Source organism: Fundulus heteroclitus, chromosome 8 (genome assembly GCF_011125445.2).
Source record: "Fundulus heteroclitus isolate FHET01 chromosome 8, MU-UCD_Fhet_4.1, whole genome shotgun sequence".
In the NCBI taxonomy this organism is placed as follows: domain Eukaryota; kingdom Metazoa; phylum Chordata; class Actinopteri; order Cyprinodontiformes; family Fundulidae; genus Fundulus; species Fundulus heteroclitus.
Genome location: NC_046368.1, coordinates 27,190,793 through 27,213,529, shown reverse-complemented (window position 1 = coordinate 27,213,529; position 22,737 = coordinate 27,190,793). Strand labels below are relative to the sequence as shown.

The 22,737-nt window shown below is 40.9% G+C and overlaps 1 protein-coding gene across 1 annotated transcript; it reads right to left on the bottom strand.

The window, feature by feature from the left end:
• Positions 1-789: 789 nt before the first annotated feature.
• Positions 790-21,193, bottom strand: dmgdh (dimethylglycine dehydrogenase). The gene is made up of 16 exons (XM_012853914.3): positions 20,960-21,193; positions 20,481-20,649; positions 15,802-15,900; positions 15,553-15,717; positions 13,124-13,328; positions 8,798-9,046; positions 8,468-8,666; positions 6,953-7,122; positions 6,708-6,861; positions 5,616-5,781; positions 5,364-5,494; positions 4,323-4,540; positions 3,078-3,235; positions 1,389-1,448; positions 1,158-1,292; positions 790-1,077 (listed from the first exon to the last, which is right to left on the bottom strand). The coding sequence occupies exons 1-16, from the start codon at positions 21,079-21,081 to the stop codon at positions 865-867; spliced, it is 2,613 nt and encodes an 870-aa protein (XP_012709368.2). The 5' UTR covers positions 21,082-21,193; the 3' UTR covers positions 790-864.
• Between the last annotated feature and the right edge of the window lie 1,544 nt (positions 21,194-22,737).

The window sequence follows — 22,737 nt, the reverse complement described above, 5'->3', positions numbered from 1 at the left end:
ACAGTTTTAATTCAGGGATCATTCAATCACATGTTAATCTGTCCTGCACAGAATTAATGTATCTTTTAAATGTTCTAATCCCTACTGTTGACACATTGTGCAAAGTAAACACAAGACATTTCACAAGTAGCTAGTTAGCCAACTATTATTTCCTTCTACAAATTCTGCATAGATGATGTGAATTATTTTCACACTTAATTGTGACTTTCCTAATATATTATTTTTCTTTAAATGATCTTATACATAAATATTTCAAACTTATTTATTCAATTAATTTATTGTGGCAGTTTTCAGCTTGATGAATTATATTCATCATATGAAATCATGTTCTAAAATGGCATTGGTCCCATGTGACCCAGTGTGTTGTGTAATTAATAAACATATTCCACGCCGTACACGTTATTTCTTGACACCTGGACAGGACACGGATCATGTATTAATGTACACGCTATTTTATTTGCATTAGTTACACAAGAGAGATTTACAAAACAAGACATCTTTTTACATGTATGGAAACAGCTTTTCTTCTGGTCATTTGGCGGTTCCACACTTTGTTCTAGTTATCACACGGGAACATCTGACCTGTAAACATTGATATTCCTTTCATGGAATCAGAAAAAAAAAAAAGGTAATTATTCCCTACCTCCCCCTTTCCACAATGCATTTAAACTATGTTTCCCCATCTTATCAGGCTACACAAAGTTTTTTTGTTGTTGTTGCTTGCTTTAATTTAATCTGGTCCCTGATCTGCAGACAAACAGTTCAATATGTGGACCCCCCCCACCCCCCCCCACCCACCACCACCCCCAATTGTTTTTCATTCACAGTAGGATTCATGAACTTTTCTCCAAGTACCACCGCTGCTCATGCTTTAGCCTTTGCTTTCTTGGCGAGCCGGGTCCGTGTGGGCTCGGTGTGGACGAGGGGCTCCTGGATCACGGTGGCGGGGTACTTCTTGCCCAGCAGCTCCACCTCCACCTGCTGGCCCACAGAGCACAGCTCCAGGGGCAGGTAGCCGAACGCCAGGCTCTGCTGGCTGCTGTAGCTGTAGGCTCCAGACGTGGTGTTGCCGACCACCTGAGGCGGAGGAGGAGTCCCGTTTAGTGGACTTCGGACGAGCAAAACAAAGAGGTGCTCCTGACCTTCTCGTTACCGACCTTGCCGTTGAGCCAGATGGTCTCGTTGCCTTCTGGGTCAACGTCGTCCGTTCTAACAGAGAGGTAGGACAGCTTCCTCTTCAGGCCTTGGGCTTTAATCTGCTGAAGCGCCGCTTTGCCAATAAAGTCTGCCGGCTGCTCGTAGACACACGCAAAGATTATGTGTCACAAATCTGTGACAGGTGCTGAAATATGAACTACTAAAAAAAAAAAAAAAAAAAACACAGTTACCTTGTTCAGTTTAATGAAATAGTCCAGCCCGGCCTCCAGAGGATTTGTGTCACAGTTCATCTGAAAGGATCAATTGTTGTTCTCATTAATAAAAGAGCAGAACATTTCCAGTACTTAGCCCTGAACTACGTCAAGTTTTTTTGTATGAAAAGCAGAGTAGGGGATGCAGCAAACACGCAAAAGAAGAGACTGTAGTCCGATGAGAAAAAAATTGGCGGTCCTTATGCAAATTGCTTGGAACACTCCATATGACCCTGAACACACCATCTCCACGGGGAAACGCGGTGGTGGCAGCATCATGCTGTGGGGATGCCTATCTTCAGTGGAGACAGAGAAGCTGGTCAGAGTTGAAAGAAATTCAACACATGCAGACTAAATTTACCAAGTAGGAGAAATCTAAAGAGGCCTGATTACAGGAAATCGTATTTAGTTGTCTCAGATTAAAATGGGATTTACAAGTCAAAGGTTTGGACACATCCCATTGAATGGTAATGGTAAATGGACTGAATTTATATGCCACTTCTGGCATCATGCTGAGCTCTCAAAGCGCTCTGCACTGAAGCCACATTCACTCAATTGCACTCACCAACACACACACACACACACACACCCATACACCGGTATGGATACCGGTAGGTAACCTGGGGTTAAGGGCCTTGCCCAGGGGCACATTGACACGGGAAGGAGGAAGCTGGAATGGAGCCCACAACCTTCTGATTGCAAGACAACTCCATCCACCGAGCCAGAGTCGCCTATAGAAGTTGTGTCCAAACTTCTGACCTCTAAAGTAAATACTTGGCGTAATTTTCAGATTCATTTTTGTAAAATGTATTATTTTTCTTCTGCTAAACAATTATGAACTACTTTTTGCTTGTCTATCACATTAAATTCAAATATACCACACTGAAGGTGGCATAATGTGGGAAAATGTGAAAATGTTTATGAATAGTTTGTCAAGACAGTAAGCCCTTTTATCAGTTTGTAGAATGTTGGAAGGTCTTTCCTCTCTAAATATCATAAAGTATATTGCCGTGTTTCTTTATTTTGGGTTTGGAAAATAAAAAATGATTGAGAAAAATCTGCAACTCCATTCGCGGACTCTGCTGTGTTCATGCAAACCTTTTAAAAGACGTCTGACAGAAGAGCGATTCTTCATTTGCACTTTATAGAAACACTTCCCTGTAAAGGTTTCTTTCCAATATCTTTTTCTGGTTTTTGTGCAGTTTCCTCATGTGATCTGGAACAATGTGGCTCAGATCTTAATTTATCTCAGATATAAAGCTGCCCCCCCCCCCCCTTTGTTCTGTGGTAAGGGCCTTGCATTCACAACACCACACAGAACATGTTGCATGTACATGCTTAGGTACAAGCTCTGGGCAGAAAACAGAGAAAATCTTTGGGAGAACTTTGGAGATCCTGGAGAATTATTGCTCAACACTTTAAAAGATTACAAGATGGTTGTTTAGAATTTCTAAACTCAGATTCTGGAGCATTAAATTGGAAATGTATGACAATTTAGTTGAGAGACAATAGTCTCCTAATAGAGACAACTGTCTCTATTGGGAACGTGGTGGAACGTAAAGATGTGCAGGGATGACCATTTAGTAACTTTTAAACCCAGATGGGACAATGGTTTCCTCCGGTGTGTGTCTGGAGAAGTTCAGCTGAATATTGTTGAGGTTTGTGTACCTCAGCTCCCCAGCCCCTGAAGCCCTTTTCCAGTCTGAGCGAGGCCATGGCGTAGGTGCCGAAATTGTCGATGCCCTCGTCTTTTCCTGCTTCCATCATGGCCTGGTACACGGCTGCCATGTCCTTCTGTTCAATGTACAGCTCCCAGCCCAGCTCACCTACACACGTGAAAACACAGAAAAAGCTGATCTTGATTTCATGAAGGCCTTTTCAAATCAACAAAATATACGGGTAAAACACATGAAGGTTCCAACACGTTTGTTTTTTTGTGTTTCAAACTAGCAAACATCTCAGTCTGGTCAATTAAAAATCATTCTGAAGTCCTGTGTGAATTTAGTTTAAATGTTTATTGAAGCCAGGCTGTAAATGTAAAAGCTGATAAAACAACAAGAACAAAAGAAAGGAAAAGAAAAGCAGGAATGAAGGAAAAATCCAAAATAAAAATAGGAAGCAAGAGAAGATAGGAAGAATAAATGGGGTGAAGGAAAAAGGGAGAAAAAAGAGGAAGGAGGGAAGGAAGGAAGGAAGGAAGGAAGGAAGGAAGGAAGGAAGGAAGGAAGGAAGGAAGGAAGGAAGGAAGGAAGGAAGGAAGGAAGGAAGGAAGGAAGGAAGGAAGGAAGGAAGGAAGGAAGCAAGGAAGGAAGGAAGCAAGGAAGCAAGGAAGGAAGGAAGCAAGGAAGGAAGGAAGCAAGGAAGGAAGACAACATTTTTACTATGTAATTAATATTAAAGCCTGGAAATACACATTTCTTTTAGCATACTTTTTATTTTCTTCTTCTTCTTTTTTTTATTTATCCAGAACCGGGAAATCTTTAAATCTAACTCCAGACTTTCCCAGCCTGTGTAGGAACCCTGACAGACAAAGTACTTTCTCTCCATGCATTTGCCAGATGCTCTAAGCAATTAAACGCTTTTATATCAGGGTTATCATTTCATAACAGAAGTTTCCCAAATACTCTAAGGTAGGGCACTGCAAAATGCACTGAATGTAATGAACACTTGTTCAAACACTTCATTCTTTTAATGGACTTTGATCATGAAACGTGTAGAAGTGTGACACTGAGGGCCATCTATGCCATTGCCAACTGTATTTGCCACTGTTGCTACTGTGAATTGACTCTTTACCTTTCCTCTGAAATTCCTTTACAGTTTTATCACAACCTGACATTTTCTATCCTGGGCTCATCGCCTGACTTATGTACACCCTACTTCTTCGGATGATGATGATGAAGTGTGCCGTTTTACCAGTGTAGGAGATCCTGATGGCCCTGACGGGGATGCCAGCCAGCTGGATATTCTTGCACTGGAGAAATCGGAACCCGGCATCGCTCATATCCTCGTCCGTCAGCTTCTGGAGAACCTTCCGGGAATTCGGTCCCGCAATTCCCAGCACGCCTATCTCGTCTGTCACGTTGCTGATGGCCACGTCATATCGGCCCTCGGCAGCTTCAGTTTGAATCCACCTGAGTCAAGTTCAAGCCCGGAACAGGAGAGAAACTTTTTGAAATTGTTCGTGACATTTCGTTTTTTTTTAATGCATATTTAAACACTTCTGGCAGAAATAGGAACGGTTGAGAAAAGGTGGGCATCAGTGCTGCACCTCACTGTGCAGCCTGCAACCAGAGGAGGTCGCAGCGCAGCCACCGGCGTTTCCCTGAGTGTGTCAGAGGAAAGGCAACAGGAGCAACGTTTGAAACGTCCTGCCCTCCGACTGGAGCAAAGGGAGGAGCGTAGGGCTGACAGCTGCTGGGAGGTTTTGAATTTCAGAGGTTATAAAAGAGAGTGAGAGAGTTGTTGAGTGAGGCTTGAGCTTTCACTCAGGCCTGTGTGTCAGAAAACTGAAGGGTAGTTCATCAGCGTCAACTTCAGCAGCTTCTGGTGTTAAAAAGATACCTTTTAAAAATGGCTACAGTTTTGCTTCATACTGTTCCTACGGTTACAGGTTCTTTGCACTGGCGGCCAGCTGGCTGAAAAAAGGCTAGGGCTACTGCGCTTTTCATTTTCTTGCACCAAAGACTCGTTCCTCTCTTTGGGAATTTCATGAGAATGCAGGAGCCTAGCATGTTGTCGGATTCCCCCTCCCCCCACCTGTTGCTGCGCACTGCTGATCAGGAGGCTACAAAAGGCTATTTACACCGTCCACTTGCTTACAGCAAAAAAACAAATCAGGGAATCCCTTTGAGGAAGGAAACGTTGACACAATGCTGCGTCAGTGAAAGTTACCGAAGGGATGTCGGCTAACAGCTATCCTGCTCGGCCGGACCGACCCTGACTCAGGTTTCTCACCTGAGGTCGTGGAGCTCAGACCCCGATCCTGTGATGAGCAGGAACTCTCCTGGCGTCAGCTGGGTGATGGTGACCTCAGCGAAGACTCTCCCAGCGGGCGTCAGCATGTGGCTGATGTTAGTCTGGCCAACCTGGAAGCCCATTTTAAAAATGACAGACTTAGAACAAGAGGTGATTTGTCATGATCACCGGTCTACCAGTAGTACCGCCCTGTAGGGGACGTTTTTGAAACAGCTTATGCACGGGCTTTACCTTAGGCATGGTATTGGCAAACAGCCGATCCAGCAGCTTGAGCGAGTCCTTCCCTTTTACTATAAACTTCCCGAAAGGCGTGAGGTCGATCACGCCCACCTTCTCCATCACCAGTCGGCACTCCCTCCCAACAGGGTTGAACCAGTTGGTGCGTCTGAAACTGGGCCTGAGGGGTTGGACGGAAATCAATCAGCAATTTACTTTCATGTCTGCGACATCAGCAGGGCGTCGATTTTTTTTTGCTCAAACGTCGGCTGTTTTCATCGCGGCCGGGTTCACCGTAAATCTGCCTGTTGAAAAAAAGCGAGTAAGAGGACAGTTCAGTGTGACGGTAAAATCCAATCGCTGTCGGTATCAGTTTTCTTGAGATGAACTGGATTTGCTGCGGCGCAGGGCTAAATGGTTCTGGCATATTTATCGCATGCCCCTTGTCAAACCGCTAGCTGTGATCCTCTCACGACGCTCGATTCTTACAAGAGCAGTTGCGTGTTTGCCATCTGATATTTTTTCAGAGTGACACCTGAACACATTTCACGCGTTGCTTCTTGGGGCTGCTCTAAACATTGGTTCTGGGTGCGTCTATACAGAAAATGTACAGTGTTACAGTGGCTTCCTCAAATATTCATACCGCTTGAACATTTTTATGTTGGACCAACACAATATGGATTTTTGGGGATGCTTGTGATGACATAGCCCAAAAAAACATTACAGCTCTAACTTTTGCTAAAGGTTGCTTTTACATTTGTACTTTTACAAAATACATGTATCCCAGGCTTTACATGAACTTATCCCTAAAAAAAATCATATTTTGATTTGCAAGAAGCCCTCAAATCCAAAGAAATGGAATAGCTTGTTTATGTTTTATTATAGTAACTTTTGCTTTATGTCTTCTCCAATTCCACTATGAAGCCCAGAAATTTAGACCGTGTTTGGAGAAAGTAGTGAGTTAGTAAATCAAAGAAAGAGTCCACAGAAACCATATCATCATGTTTTTTTCCATAAATATAAAGGTGGTAGTTGATGGCGACAGTAAAAATAAGAAACGTTTCATTAAGATCACAGGAAAATGGCATGCTCTAAGAAATACCGTACTTGTATCCAGTGTCGTCTCCTGGTTTGTAGAACCAGTGGGGTTGATCCCAGCCGGCATGAAAGCCCATGGAGCACTTGTCCTTCAGCAGCTCGTAAACACCACTTTTCCTGCAGGTTGGCCGACCGGCAAAACGCTCTTCCTTGGGATAACCCACTGGACAAAAAAAACCATAAGGATGATTGTGGCGACGGTCATAGGAGAAAGTTGGGTACATACAAAGTGTGTGTATCATGTTTTTTCTTACCCACATTGTTGAAACCATACGATTCTCTTGCTTTGGCACACATGAAAGGTACGTCCGTCCATGTGCTATATCGGTTGGGATCACATTCAATCAGGTCGTAGGGAGGCTCTCCGTTCCTGATCCAGTCGCTCAAGAACTTACCGATGCCGCCGGCATGGATGACTCCATACCTAGACAAACAAAGTTCATGTTCAGCATCATTTAGGGTCCGCGTCTTAAAACCGACAGCCTTTAGAAACTACCGTTCCAACCAGAAGTTTACATACACTCGCTCATGAATGCCTTAATCAGTTGTTTGACTCTTCTTCTTTTCACAGGTGAAATAACTAGAAGAATTTGTGTGCCAGCACTCGGGGGATTGGCCACTCTCTAATTTACACAAGTCGTTAAACTATATTGGAGCCGTTATTTTTAGAGCTACAAAGAGTTGTCCGCAAGTACAATTTATTCTCACGTGTCATTACTTTCTCAAGGTCTGGAAGAAGGCCAGAACCAAACATGAGGTGAAAAGAATCAATCAAGGAACCTACAAGCGTCACATGTGAAGACTGAGAGCAGTGAAGAGAGTTTTACACTGTTGGGCGCCAACCAAGAAATGCTCAATTGGACAAACCAACAAGCTTCTGGAGAAAAGTTGTACATTCAAACATGTAGATTAGGGATGAACTAATATGGAAATTAGGCTCAATATCGATATCCAGTATTAATTGTCTTGTTATGGCTGATAATGGTTATTTACCAATATTCTATGTACAGTATTTCTCTATCCTCTCTACACCGGGAAGAAAACGACCACACCACTGACATTACTTTTCTGCGTCAGGTAAAAATCCCACAATCCTTTGCTTCATCAATATCACAATCTCAAATAAATACCACAAGGCCCTTACCTTCCATTCCTTTACCAAACAAACAATGGCAGCAAAAGTCAGAAAAGCTGAACACGATTGGTTGTTTAAACTGAAGAATTTGACCAAATACATACAAATTGGTTTTGGAATTAGAAAACGGTCTTTGCACAATCCTACCTCAACATTATTCACAATTTTTAATGATGCTTTTAAAGCAAAAACCTTGTTAATTAACCCACCAATTAGAATTAGTGGTCAAATATCCAGCCAAAATTTGTAATCTTGTGGAACACTGATCTAATCGTGTCAGTAGCAGAGGGGTTGTTAAAACTGTCAACTGTTCCAGTGTCAATGAAATTACCTAAAGGGGCACTAAAGGGGCAACAAGGGTTAGAGTCCAACTCCACCAGGGTGGCTCATCAATATGTTAGTTATGTCAATATTAGTTATTCCTTATATCCAGCATGACTTTTTTCTAATAGTGATATGATGTGTTTTTAATTGGTTCGTTTACCTTTCATGAGCAGTGCATTTGAGCCTGTATATAACCACATATAACATAATTTTAAATTGTGTTGTATTAATGTGGCAGGCTCCATTATTTTTTTTCCTCCAGCAGGATTTTTACACCTCACAGTTATATAAGCTCTGATTCCCCACACACCCAAAGCCAATGGCGGTCCAGTAGTTGCGAACGCCATGGTGTGGTCCAACCATGGGCAGCAGGTCAGGCGTGTATGTGATTGGTCCAGACACAACGTTGATGATGTCGGCTTTCTTCAACACCGGGACCATCTCCATGGCCATCTCAATATGTTCCATTATTCTGTCGAGGTCCGACTCAAACAGCTCCTTCCCAAAACCTACAGCAACAAGAACACATTACATAAATCAACTCGAATATTTAATCAACGCAACATATCAAGTTATCTAGAATTTATAAAAAAATAAGGTATCCCTAAATTAAGACGTGGATAATCTGTAGCATACGGACCTGGTGGCACTCCATCTCTAACCCAGGAGTCCTGAAGCACCATCTTCTCCATCTTCTCATATGGACCAAACAGCAGCCCGTCCCTCTCCTGACGCATATAGTAGGAGCCCTCCAGGTCCCTGATGACAGCCAGCTCCTTCTTCAGAGCCTTCACCTCTGGCACGGTCGCTGTCACTACATACTGGTGATGCACAGGGATGGTGGGGTGTTCGAAACCAATCATTTTGCCCACTTCGCGAGCCCAGAAGCCTTAGAATATAAAGAGAGTGAGAGGGATAGTCTCCAATGAATCCAGCCCAAAAGATGCAAACTATTGTTTTCTTATATTATACAGCGCCATCAGCATAAATTAAACTGTTAAAGGAGCATGATAATGGGGAAAAATAGCAATGACACGCTGGGAAACTTTACTTTTTCCCCTCTAAACCCTAGATGATACCCAGCCCTATTGTCCTATAATGGAATGTCGACCTGCGCAGGGTGTACCCCGCCTCCCGCCTCGATGACCTCTGGAGTTAGGCAGAAACCCTTCACCACCCTTCAAGGTTACGTGTATATACACAATGGATGGATGGAAACAAAACAAAATTTAGGTCTTCAGACATTTTGAAGTTTAGATAAGCAGTTATTGACATCCTCCACAACGAGGGTAAGCCAAAAATGGCCTCTTAAAGTACTGTATGCAAGCATGTTCATGCTATATTTAGTGTGGCAGAGAGAAGTGGACGAGTAACACTGATAATCTAATCCCTAAAGGGATTATGCAGTTTAATGAAGAGTTTAGGGAAGATTCAAAAGATGCGGAATGAGTCTGGATCCAATGATTTGAAGCCAGCAAGGCATCCTTCGCACGTCTGTTGATCGTCTCCATGACACACCACACTAATGCATTCATGTACACCCAGTACATAGTTTTCATATAAACAAATACTTTTATTTTCTTGACTAATAATCAAATTTTCTGAATTCAGGGTTTCTATCAGCTATACACCCTAATCATCCAAATTTGCAGAAATAATCACACATCCGTGTGTAGTTTTCAAACTGCCTTACTGAAATATATAAACTTTTCAATATTCCAACTTATCACCTCTGTTTCTTCCCGTTTCCATTAGCCCTTCATTATGCTGCTCACTCATCTGCATATTTTTCACCCAGCTCTCCACAAGAAATATAACATCTGAAAATATATTGTTATGGTTTGTCTAGTTGACATGAAAATGTGCAAATTTAATAAATAGCTCAATTTAGGTAATGGAACTACCATCTCCACGTTATCTAATGTGCAAACGCTGCGCCAGCCACATAGATGGAGAATAACTAAAGCACGCTGGAGCTTAGCATGGCAGATAACTCCAACCTGAATACACATGAAGTACAGTATAACTTGGCTTACTAATTAACTGGGTTTGGAGTTTGTTAGTAGGACACGTGCACGTAACCCAGGTCAAGTTCCCAGACCAGAAGAGTGCAGCTGAAGCTGGTTGAAGCACCGTTCATTTATGTTCGTCTCTGGCGCCGTCCCCAACATCCGCGTGTTCCAATCACGAAAAACAAATGGATTCATATCTGCGTCACGCCTGTTCTGCAAGCGTTTCACTAAATCTGTGAGAGGCATCGTCCACGTGTGCTGCTTATTCCCAACAGTTTCCTCACAACTCCATTGGAAAGGAGGCTGTTTACCAAAAGCTTGCAGACAGGGCTAATTTATTAGGCACACTCGCCTAAAGCAGCACTCGAAGCAAGTCTTGATGTTAAACTGTTTCTCTAGTTGTGATTTTAAACTTGGAGAAATCAGGCCCGGTCAGGTTAGGTATTACACGTATTTATGACATTTGAAGGATTTTCGTGGCCAACACTGGAGCGTGAAAGGACAGACGATGCTCTGTTTAACAAATCATGCACATACCCTCACTCAGTCAGCTGAAACTACTTAACATAATTTGTGGTGAGTTCTGGTACATAACTATCGCACAGGTTTTTTTTTTCCCCTTTTTATTTATGAAGATAGTCTGTTGCAGTATTTCATACTCAAATATACATGCACATTTTGAACACTTTTGGGTCCCCCTACTCCACTGCACATTTCATTTGACCTGAATATGCCATTTTTAATATCTTTACAGTACTTTTCTTCTGTTGTTGACTTATTCCCTTATTTGCCACCTGAATTTCCCCACAGCGGGGCAATAAAAGATTAATGTATTCTATTTTATTCTATGTGTAATTAAGCAGGTGAAATAAAGTAGCTACATGACATTAAAAAAAACTGCTCGATATATCCACACATGGTTCATTTACCTAACAAAAATGTTTTCTGAATTGTGTCAGGCACTCAGATTAGCTAGATAAAATGCCAAACAGTAAGGCAACGAGCCAACAAACCAATGTCTGAAGCTGTATGCATGAAAGCAATAAATGGCACAGCTATATTACTGGAGAACATAAACTGAGAACATAATCTTTATTCCTTCATCACGCGTAACATTAACATGACGATCGCTGTCAGCCCATCTCTCCTTATATGTTTATAGGGTTCTGTACATACGTGTATAGCAGGGATCTGTGACCATAACTTAGGGACCTGTGAAAACAATCTGAAAAGGATGGTAGGGATAACATGTGTTCTTCAAGCTTAAAAAAAAATAGCTGCGTGTTGTTTTTATCACATCTCTACCCACAATGCATTAAAAAAAAAGGCCCCTTCTGTTTCTGGAGAGATGTTCAGCCTTCTTAGATGGATGTTTGGAAAAGAAATGCTAAGCTGGCTGATTTCCCACAGGGGGGTTCTGCAGTGGCATCTGTTTTCAATCTGTGCAAATCCATGAGTGGAGGAACAAAGACGATCAAAGTCAGGACAAGTTAGTAGTTGTGTTTCCAAAAACCCAACACTGAACCACACAATGAGCAGCATGCAAACAGTGTTTGACCAAAAATATGAAATAGATCAGTTAAGCTAGGCTAGAAAGAAATCTCATACACATAAAAAAACGTCAGCAAAAAGCTAAAAAAACAAACAAACAAAAAAACCAGTCAGGAGGCGTGCATGTGCTGCTCCTTCAAGATTGGCTAGAATGTGTTCTGCTGTCCTCTATGGATTGGCTGTGAGGGTAAACTGCCAGACCGAACTCCAACACACCTTCTGAAACTGCACTCTGTGGTTGTTGAGGTATAATCAGCAGATTTTCCATTTTTAACTCCTACTTTAGAGAAAAAAAATGTATGATAAAAAGATTTAGGGATCTAAATACGGCTAAGTTACACAACGCCTTTCTCTGGGAAGAAACAACTGAAGCAAATTCCTGAACCAGAGCAGCCAAAACGAGCACCAGGAGGAGGGAGGAAAGGAGACGGTTGTAAACAAGATCCCCCCAGAACTGGTCTGGTCCTGTTCAAACTAAAAGTTGGCTTCTCTGAACTCTGCATGCTGAGGTCTGATTGGGCAAAGTTCTCCTACAGTGAACTGTTTGCAGATCCGATTTTTTTTTTTTTTAACTAGAACTGCAATTCATCTGTCTTTGAGAGCTTTTTCTCTTTTCTTGATTTTAGGTCTGTTAGGACTACCAATCTGTATCTGCGAAATATCAGAATAATGGGAGAAAGATTTTTTTTTAAATAAATTGTTTTACTACTTTCTTTAAAAAGTTCATTTGGGACAGCAAAGAAGATGACGGCATGGCCTGTGCAGGATTGTGTCACCATATTTGAGCTAATTGAAGGGGCTACCTTCGTCTTTTCAAACAATCCCACACGTGTATAAACACCATGGGCTCTGTGCCCCAAAGCTAAATGTGTTTTGGTGCGAAATGTGTGTATCAAGTGGAGAACAAAGGCATGAGACCTTGTGAGGACGCTGGCTGAAGGTGGCAAACTGTCAAACAAGACCTCTCACACCGCTCACAGAGCAAGAAGTCATTACACCAAAAAGCCAAATAAAAAGCTAGATTACAGTTTGCACTCAGAGTCAAAGACCTGGATATTCAGAGACATTTCCTAAGATTTGGTGTAAATAAAAGTTAAGTGTTTGACCATAATGATCATTGGTAGATTAGGAGGAAAAAGTAGGAAGCCTAAAAACACCATCCTAACGATAAGGCCTCATATCCTGATTGGGTTTTGCTGTAGCAGTCTGGTGCACTTCAAAAAAATACCACACCTCTTGGGCTTCTTCCCCCATGTCTATTCAAATTATGAAAAAGTTCAAAGGGGAACGAATCACAGTTGTGCAAGGCACTGTTCAAGTTACATTTCACATTTTCGCTTCGTACAGTTGTCAATACTGATCCGAAAAACAAAACTTTGTGAAAGATATCAGAAGGCACAAACCTGTGGCGTTCACAATGCGATTTGCACGAATTGTCCCGTGAGGAGTCTGGACATCCCACTTCCCGTCCGCTGTTGGGTTGAGCCCAGTGACTGGAGCTGGATTGTAGATCTGGGCCCCATACATACGAGCTCCAGCAGCCAGAGCCATAGTTAGAGAGTAAGGGTCAATGTGGCCATCTCCAGGGGTATAAAGACCTGCCAACACCTGAAAGGATACAGTAACCTTCAATGTAAAAACATGATAGCGTGTATATATATATATATATATATATTTAATTTTATGTTATTTTTTTCACAAAATCACCATTACTGGCAGGGACGTGCACAACAATTTTGGGGGCCGGTGCTCAAACCAAAAAAAAAGAGTACCCATCACAAAAATTATTAATCAAATAAAAACATCCCAGTAGGATATATTTAAAGCAGGACTAAGTAACATTTTGCACTAATATCATCTACTAAGTCTCTGTGATGGTAATCTAAGTGTTTGTGAGCCCATGTGGGGTGGGGTGGGGGCAGGTGGGGGGGGGGGGGGGGTGGAGTCTGTCCCCGCCCCTTACTGTGTCTGGCCGAAAAACCACACTTGCAACTTTCTATGCCACAACCCGGTGGCAGTCTTACGGCTCTGTTCTCATTCTCGCAGTAAGATGAATATCTTTCAGGTAAACTAATTTTAGGCCATTGGCATCAATAGCAGTGTTACCAAGTCTTTGGCTTGTTTTTTGTTTTCTAAGGTCTTATGTAAATTTTGTGAGTCGTAGGTTGTGGTTGATTGGGCATCTTTTTGACCGTGAAGTCGCTTATTTGACCTCCAAAACAAGCGACTATGAACAAGAGCTCTAAATAGAAGCGCTCACACTGCTGCAGTACAGACTATCTGTCCGCTTACACACATATATCTCTCCCCTTGCTGCTTTGAGAGTGACAGTGCACTGTAGATGCAGCTTTGGGGTGCGGGGCACGCGAAGGGCAGCCTGTTTACGACAAAGCTATTTTCAAAAGGTCCTGTAGGGGGAGCAACACTCGAAAATTACTTGCTTTAACTTATAAATTTATTTTGTTAACACAATCAATACACGTCTAACCAAATGCTATAACTTAAATTATCAAAATAGATGAATAGTCTATATTGTGAATGCTTTTTAATACCAAACCATATATTAAATAATCATTAAAAATTAGAAAACACTTCTCTGATTAAATTGAATATAAGAAAAAAACTATCCAATATGCTCTATAAAGTATAGCTATCTACAGAGGTGAAAGGAGCAGGATTGTTCAGGTAACATTACACTAATAATATATCATTACAAATATCAATATACTAGAATAGACAGCCATGTATTGCAACTTAAGACCCATGTAGAATTTCAACTGAGAGACCCGCTGTAGGTAGTTTATGTTAACAACTGAAAATCTGTGGAAATAAATTTTTATTTTTTCAAAATGCAGAAAATACAGTAAGTATTTCATGCTTTTTGAACTACCACCGACAACTTTAAGATGTTTCCAAACATTTCACAAAATAGCCCAAATGTGCAATGAAGAAAACACATTTGTTCTCCAGTGGACTTGTCAGGTTTTGATTGGTGGTTTGTGGACCGGAGGGCAGGAAACAGTTCGGGGGACACATGATGAATGAAGGTGATTTATTAAATAGTAAAATAACAATGCTTAAAGACAGGCAGACGAAAACCAGAAGCAGGAACACAACAAGAAGGATACCAGAACGGGGGTAGTATAACGGAGGACCTGACAATGAGTGTGACTGAACTGGCTGAATAAATAGAGGAGGAGACAGAAGGGAAGCCAAGTGGAGCAGTTAGCGCAGCCATCTCTAATGTTGCCAAAAAAAACAAAACACCTTAGAGATATTAGTAGCAGGAGAAGCTAAATTCTTTGGTCTAATGAAACCAAAACCTGAACTTTAAGCGTCATGTCTAGAGAAAAACCGGCAATGCTCATCATGTAGCTAACACCGTTTTCTATGTCAAGCATTGTGGTGGCAGCATCGTTCTGTGGGGATATTTAAAAACATTTTGTGCAGTTCTTTTTTTTTTTTTTTAAGAAAGCCCTGATCAAATTGGTAAATAAAGAAGCGAGGGATGTGAATACTTTCTGGTGGCTCTGCAAATTTAATGAAAAAGATAAGGGGAAGCTTACACCTCCTCGTTGTTTCTTCAATTTCAATTGATTTGTGTGACAGGACCTCAGTTCTTCCACTCTAAGGAAATAAAATGAATGTGCCTGTATCATCTTGAGTATAAAACATTAAAGCAAGAGTACTGATGGTGCAGATGATGAGTTACAGAGTCCCTGCACTGCACTGACAGCGATGGACATTAACCTGTATGCCACGGTGGTAGCTGATTATTCCTACAGACACTTCATCGCATTGGTCGTGTAATGCAGCGCTTTCTCACACCAACCTTGTCGATGTTGAGCAGGGGGAAAAGTTCTTTCACTTTTTCTGGTCCGATGAGGTACTGCGGCGTCACGTGCCAGTGCGTGCGAGTCATCTGGTACTTCATCTCGTCCACGCGAGCTGCTGTGGAAGCAATGCGGACGCTGCCGGGCTGGTGAAAGCCCACGGCCTGCACGGAGAGGTGGTATAAAAGACCCAAACACAACATTTTCAAATAAAAAGATGTTTTTTTTTTTTTTGTGAAGCGTGTCACCTGTCCCGTTTCCGCCTCGAGGCTCTCATATAGTTTGATGCTGTCAAAATGGACTTTCTTCAGGTTGATGCCTGGATGGTAATAGGTCGTCAGGCCCGCCTGAAATGCAAACACAATAACCATCAAGGTTTATAGGGAAATGCAACCATGAGGCTTGGACTTAAAGTTGCAACTTCTGATTTGGTTCATCCACCTCAAAGCAGCACAAATTATCTATGGGAGAAAACGCACGTAACTAAATTATTCAGCTTCCAGATCAGTTTATGTTTTAGATCCATGGCTCTCAAAATCTGATGCGAGTATCATTGGTGGTACTTCAGATGTCTCTTTTAAAGAAGCCCTTAATAATGAGTAATTGTAAACGTTTTTGGCAAGGATCGTTGAAAAAGCAGCATATTAACAAGTTTCTGAAATTTCCGAAGCAAAAAATAAACAGATAATTAAAACAAACCCTCTTCGGTCCTTGCTAATCAGGTTTCGACCACACCTGACTCACTTCAAAGTTTTAATCGACGTAAATCTTAACAACGATTCATAAAAAACTGTGTTTGATGTTACCAAAGCTCCCTCGTGTATTTCCGACAGTTTATCATCACAGGTTAATTGTTAGTCATAGTGCTAGATTGGTTCAGATCTTATTTGTCAGACCATGGACTAGTTAATACGATTTGCTAATATAAATCTGAGCAAGTAAATGTCACTTGTGGGATTCCTCAAAGCCTAAATCTTGGTCTATATCAAAGTTGCCGTTAAGTGCGACAGTGTGCATGCAAGGTTGCCTGTCCTGTATCTGCCCAGTAATGACCTGGCTCCTTGTACTTGGTGTGTGCGTCAACTCCTATCACACGCAACTCCCTTAAAGTCTCTAAGTAACTGTGTCCATAGATTCAATGAGCGGATGGGCCAGAACTTTTCCCAGCATATGCAGAAGAGACAGAAGTCGCTGTTATATGTATATATATATATATATATATATATATATATATATATATATATATATATATATATATATATATATATATATATATATATATATATATATATACTGGGTTCGAGTACACCCCTGGGTCTTTCTGCATGGAGTTTGCATGTTCTCCCTGTGCATGCGTGGGTTCTCTCCAGGTACTCTGGCTTCCTCCCACAGACCAAAAACATGACTGTTAGGTTAATTGGCTTCTCCAAATTGTCCTTAGGTGTGAGTGTGTGTGTGAATGGTTGTTTGTCCTGTTTGTCTCTCTGTGTTGCCCTGCGACAGACTGGCGACCTGTCCAGGGTGTACCCCGCCTCTTGCCCAGTGAACGCTGGAGATAGGCACCAGCAACCCCCCGACCCCATGAGGGATAAAGCGGTTTGGAAAATGGATGGATGCATGGATATATATATATATATATATATATATATATATATATCCATATATCCATATATATCCATATATATATATATATATATATATATATATATATATATATATATATATATGGATATATATAGCTATAGATATATGTATATATATATATGTCTCAAGAGCACAAGGATAGGGTTTCTCAACCAGACTTAACACTCAACAAACAACAGGGCATGCACAGAATCAAGGTGCCAATATGGAGATAACATTTTAACCTCCACCTAATGTCTGTTGCAAAATCAATGCCATCTTATATGCATTGTTAAAATAAAGCAATTTCAAACAGAAAAGGACACAGACAAACTAAAAACATGCTTCCATGTTCAGTTGATTATATTTTTTAAATGATTTGTCTGGGCCAGTCTTTGTAGATGACAGTTGTAGCCCATTAAAAATGTTGTCCTGACCAACGCCAGCTAAATGGATCACATAACTTCTGTTGGAAACTCACTCACTCATTCAGCACTTTGGTAAAAAAAAGAATACCACACACCTCAGTCCTGTCAAGGCTGTAGCTATACCTGTTGCTAGTGCAGCTTTTTGCTAAGGCGCATTTTCCTTCCACTTAACTTTCCATTAATATGCTCAGTAACAGCAGAACAGCCAGCTTCCCTGGCAATGATGCAGCCTACCCTCCTGTTGGAGGTAGTTAATGACTGTCTGGCAAATCAGCAGTCTTTCCAATGATTGCGTAAGCTATAACATAATGTTTCTGTATAGAAGATGATTTCTGTTGGTCTAATATTATCATGGTCCAATTTTCTGAGAATGAGGCATTAGGATTTGCATTGGATAAAGACAATAACCTTGAAAACTAAGAGGAATAATCACCCAAAATGTATCACTCCAACCATCAAATCTGTACAACACTGGAGTTTCAGTTTGTTAAATAAGTAACAAAGATGTACTCTTGCATGATATTCTAATTTTTGCATATATGTTTTTACTTTTTCTAAAGCCCACAGGCTCCATGAAAGACTAAATGTATGAATGTGCCAAAGCATGAAAACGTGTAAATGAATATGGGAGCAGTGGTATCTTAAGTGGGTCAAGAACTCAAGTGCCTTGAAAACTTATAGGACAGCAGCTGTTTGGTGGGAATGTTGTAACTGCAGAATCCCATCAAGAGCAGCTGCTGTACAGACGCTCTCTTCAGCAGGCTGTCAAGGAAAAACCACGGACGACTTTAGTTTTCCAGCAGAGTTAAATAATAATCGACTGAGGCAATTATTTAACAATAACAACATTTCTGCCTGAATCACTACAGTTCTAATAAACAAGTTCTGACCTGAACGACAACTGATCGGGTCTGTATTTAAAAAAAAAAACATTATAATCAGCCTAAAGAAGGAGCTGATGTCATGATTGTTTCTACTGTATATTAATGCCATTTGTAAAATATCTAAAATCATGAAATTCATCTTTTTAGCTGATGATACTAATAGTTTATGTTCAGGTAATTATTTGGAGAAGCTTTTGTATTAAATAACTCAAGAAATGTATAATTTAAGGATTTGGTTTAATATAAATAAATTATGAATGAACTTAAAAAAAACTAGACTCATGCTGTTTGGAAAGCGAAAACTAATATGATTGTTCAAATAAACATTAATAATATATTTATTGAAAGCGTAAAACACATTGTGTTTTTTGGTGTAATTATTGATCAAAAGCTAGCTTGGAAACCGCATATTAATTATTTAGGTTTTAAAGAGACTAAGTGTGTTGGGGTGATGAAATAATGTGATTTTATTCTTAATCAAGTGCATTATTGATTTTGTATCACTCTTTCATAATGTAATATTTAAATTATTGTTTATAAGTTTGGGAAAACTGTCACAAGACAAATTTGTTATCTTTAATCCAGGCGTGTCCAAATTTTTCAGTACATGGGCCAAAATTGTCAAGTCAAAGGAACTCGAGGGCCGAAAAATGAATAAAAAAGTTTTACCAAAAAAATTAGAATGTTATTTTTTTTTACATGCTCTACTAAATATGATCATTTTAAATAAATAAATCTGATTTCTGTAGGAAATGAATGTTTAAATCATTGTAGATGCAAGGGTACCAAAATGGGCTTTTGCTCATTTGCCGTGTTAAAAGATGATCATCCAGTTTGCAAATTATTTTGAATAATTCAATTTGACTCTTTAACAATAATGAACTGAACTTTTTTTGGTCTACCAATATAAGAACAGTATTTGGATCAGTTGTTCTTTGAAAATACATTATAGTTGTAAGTTTTAATATGTGGGGAAAAAATGCTATCCATGATATTTTTAATATTTTCTGTATATTAGTATCGTCAGACTGTAAAGTCATAAATTCATAAGAATTTATGAATAAAGTATTTTACTGTGGAATAGGTTAACCTTTTAACCAGTAACGTGCCTGTTTTACTCACCACTTTCCTATGAAATACAATCACCTAAACTGCAGAAAAATAGAGGATTAATTTCCTAAAACTATATTAGCATCAAGAAAAAAATTGTGTGTCCTCCGACCCCCAAAATTATAGTGCCAGAGGCTGGTGACCCCCCCCCCCCCCCCCCTTCTGCCAGTATTTTCCCTGACTCAAAATGAGGAATGTTGAGCATCTTGCAAAGTTAAGTTAAAGGTATTGGTTTCACAAATAATGAAATACAAAATCTTTTTAGTACATCAGCAACAAATCATCTTGGGACCCCCAAGAATCAAGAATCACCCCCCCGCCCCTCCACCTGCTGGGGGGAGCCTGACCCCTCTTTGGGAGCCCCAGGCCTAGATGAATGTCAAGGTGCATTCTCTTTTATAGTTTCCATCAGCAATTTACTCCCGATTTTCTAAAGCCAAAACATAGTTTTCTTAAAGAATAAAAATAAAAAATATATATATTTTAAATGCTCACTTTATCCCAAGTCCTATCAAAGATGTAAACCAGTAGTGAATGTCATTCCATCTGGTTATTGCGTAGCTGATATTATTTATTATTTTTTGGGACGTAAACTACACTAATTCTTATGTTAGATGTATAGCATGTATGAACACTTAAATATAAATGATATAAAAAAAGAAATACTAGTTAAGCTCTGACTGCTTGATGGTAGTAGGAGGGCAGAAGATCAAATCCTGTTTAAGGCCCGAATAAACCATGGACTGGCCTTGCTGTGACAACATATACAGCTGCAATGATAATTCTTTTTATCACAAGCCGTCTGAGCTGCCCTGTCCCTGAATTTGGCAGCAAGGTGCTCCCCTTAAAGAACGAAGAATTTGTAACCAACATTGGACCTACAGCGTGCCAGGTGGAGCCGGCCGTCAGCTCAGACTTCTCCAGCAGCACCACGTCCTTCATGCCACCTTTGGCCAGGTGATAGGCCACGCTGACCCCCACGCATCCTCCACCAATGATGACGGTGTCCGCAGCGTCCTTCAGGCGCTTTCCCAAACCTGACGAGGCATCACTAGAAGGCGCAGGGACAGTTGCAGGTGAATGGACACAGCAGCACGCAACGTGTGCAGCATGCACAGCTGTTCATTATCGCATTGATCGGGTCTTGCATGCTTTAGCTGGAGATCGATGTTAGTTAGAGTGACTTTAACTTTAGTTATAAAAACTTGGTAGCGGTTTAATGCACGGATTAGTCCGCGCTGCGCAACGCTCTGAGGTGGTTTTATGCAATCTACACTTCCATTACTGCGAAATAAGCAAAGTAATTCAGGTTTGATTCAGATGATCAGTCCAAATAATCCAGAAAGACGGGTCCGTCTCACCCTTCTTCTGCATGCTTTCTTGAGGTGCAGCAGATGGTCCTCAGGGGGAGCCGGGAAATCCCGCCACACGCGGAGAAGTCTTTGCGCAGCTGAATGCTGATCAGGTTCAATATTCGAGACATGGCTGCGCGGAGAGAATGACGGGGAAACTAAACGAAGCTCAGAGCACAGGCAGCCCCCCTCAGTGTGGACCCCTGCGCTGCCCCGTGTAGTCACAAATATCCCACTTTTGAGCTGACAGGCGCTTTGGCCCGCCCACGGGTCGAAAACCTGGATGAGGAGGAAAGTTTACCCAGAGTTAACTCTCCGTGCGCCGGAGATCCAGATGTAGGTCACACAAATACGAGAGGAGGAAGGAAATCCTGTTGCACTTCAGTCGAAAATGTGAACCCAAAAAAGCAACAAAAATTGATATTGTACTTATTTAATTTTGCACTTAAAAACAAAGACTCAGTGCTTTGGTGTCCTCAGGCTCATTCAATTCAAAGCTGTTTTGAATTTGTTTTCACATTATCTGGATGCCTAACAGGGGCGGTTCTAGACAGGGGCCAACAGGGGCCCATGCCCCAGTAGAAATGGTCCTGGCCCCTGTACTAAAGACATAAGATTAAATACACTTCTCATAATTATTTGCAATGGCAAAGAAACCATAACTGATTGGTTACTTTGACCAATATTATTTTTTTACCTATACAGTTTTACTCTAAGAAGGGTTTAAAAATTAAGATGTTTCACGTTTAGCTTTAGCCGTATTGAGTTGGGGGCAAAGTTTTCAACTGCTAGATCAGGGGTCTGAAATCTGCAGTTCCAAAACCACAAGAGGCTCACTTAATATTATTACACAGTTAAATATTGCCATTCTATTGTTTCATTTTTTGTTCTGTGCCCCTGTGAAAAAAACACTGGTCCCACCTTGGCCCCCCTGGTAAATTTGGTCTAGAACCGCCACTGATGCCTAATATGGGTTCTTAATTTGTTTGCACCTATTGGCTAATAGCGGTTTCATATGGACATATATGAGGATTTCTGAGTTTTTTTGTGCAAATCTTTGCAGTTTGTTTTCTTTTTTTATTAGTATTTATTTATTATTGGGAGAAAGGGCGGAGTCAAGTTTTTTCTGGAGCCTATCAGAGGTTCACTTGTTAGAGCAGGGTCGGTTCTAGACAGGGGCCAACAGGGGCCAATGCCCCCGTGGAACTGGTCCCGGCACCTGTTATGGCATCTTTACTAAAGGCATAATATTAAATCGGTTTCTTATAATATGTGCTGACAAAGAAACCATATCTGATATGTCCATTGGACCAATTTCCTTTTTTTTTACCATCACAGTTATACTCAAAAAACGATTTAGAAATTAAGCTGCTTCACTTCTAGTTCCAACCGTATTGAGATAAGATCAAAGTTTTCATCTGTTAAATCAGGGCTCTGCAACCCACAGTTTCAGAGCCACAAGTGGCTCACTTAATAAACTAAATGATGAAATATTGCCCTTTTTCCCCATTCTTTTGTTCTGATGCCCCCATGAAGTAAAAAAAAACTGGCTCCACTCTGTCCCCCCTGCTAAATTTGATTTAGAACTTCCAGTGTTTGGGATAAGGGACCAGTGCCACATTCACAAACCCACACACATTTACACAATATTCAGAACTGTAGGCCACTTCGGGTTTAGTGCTTTGCTCAAGGAAACAACAAGCTGCAAAAGCAAGCTGGAATCAAATTGTCAACTTTCTGATTGCAAGATGACTACTCTTCCTACTGAGCCGCGGTCACCCCATATC

Bases quoted from the DNA above. Each gene is read 5' to 3' on its own strand.
- dmgdh (XM_012853914.3), bottom strand. From the start codon at position 21,081: ATGTCTCGAATATTGAACCTGATCAGCATTCAGCTGCGCAAAGACTTC. The intron at 20,650-20,959 runs GTGAGACGGACC...TGCGCCTTCTAG, and splicing joins AGAAAGCATGCAGAAGAAGG to TGATGCCTCGTCAGGTTTGG. The intron at 5,495-5,615 runs GTAAAGCCCGTG...ATGGGCTTCCAG, and splicing joins TTGCCAATACCATGCCTAAG to GTTGGCCAGACTAACATCAG.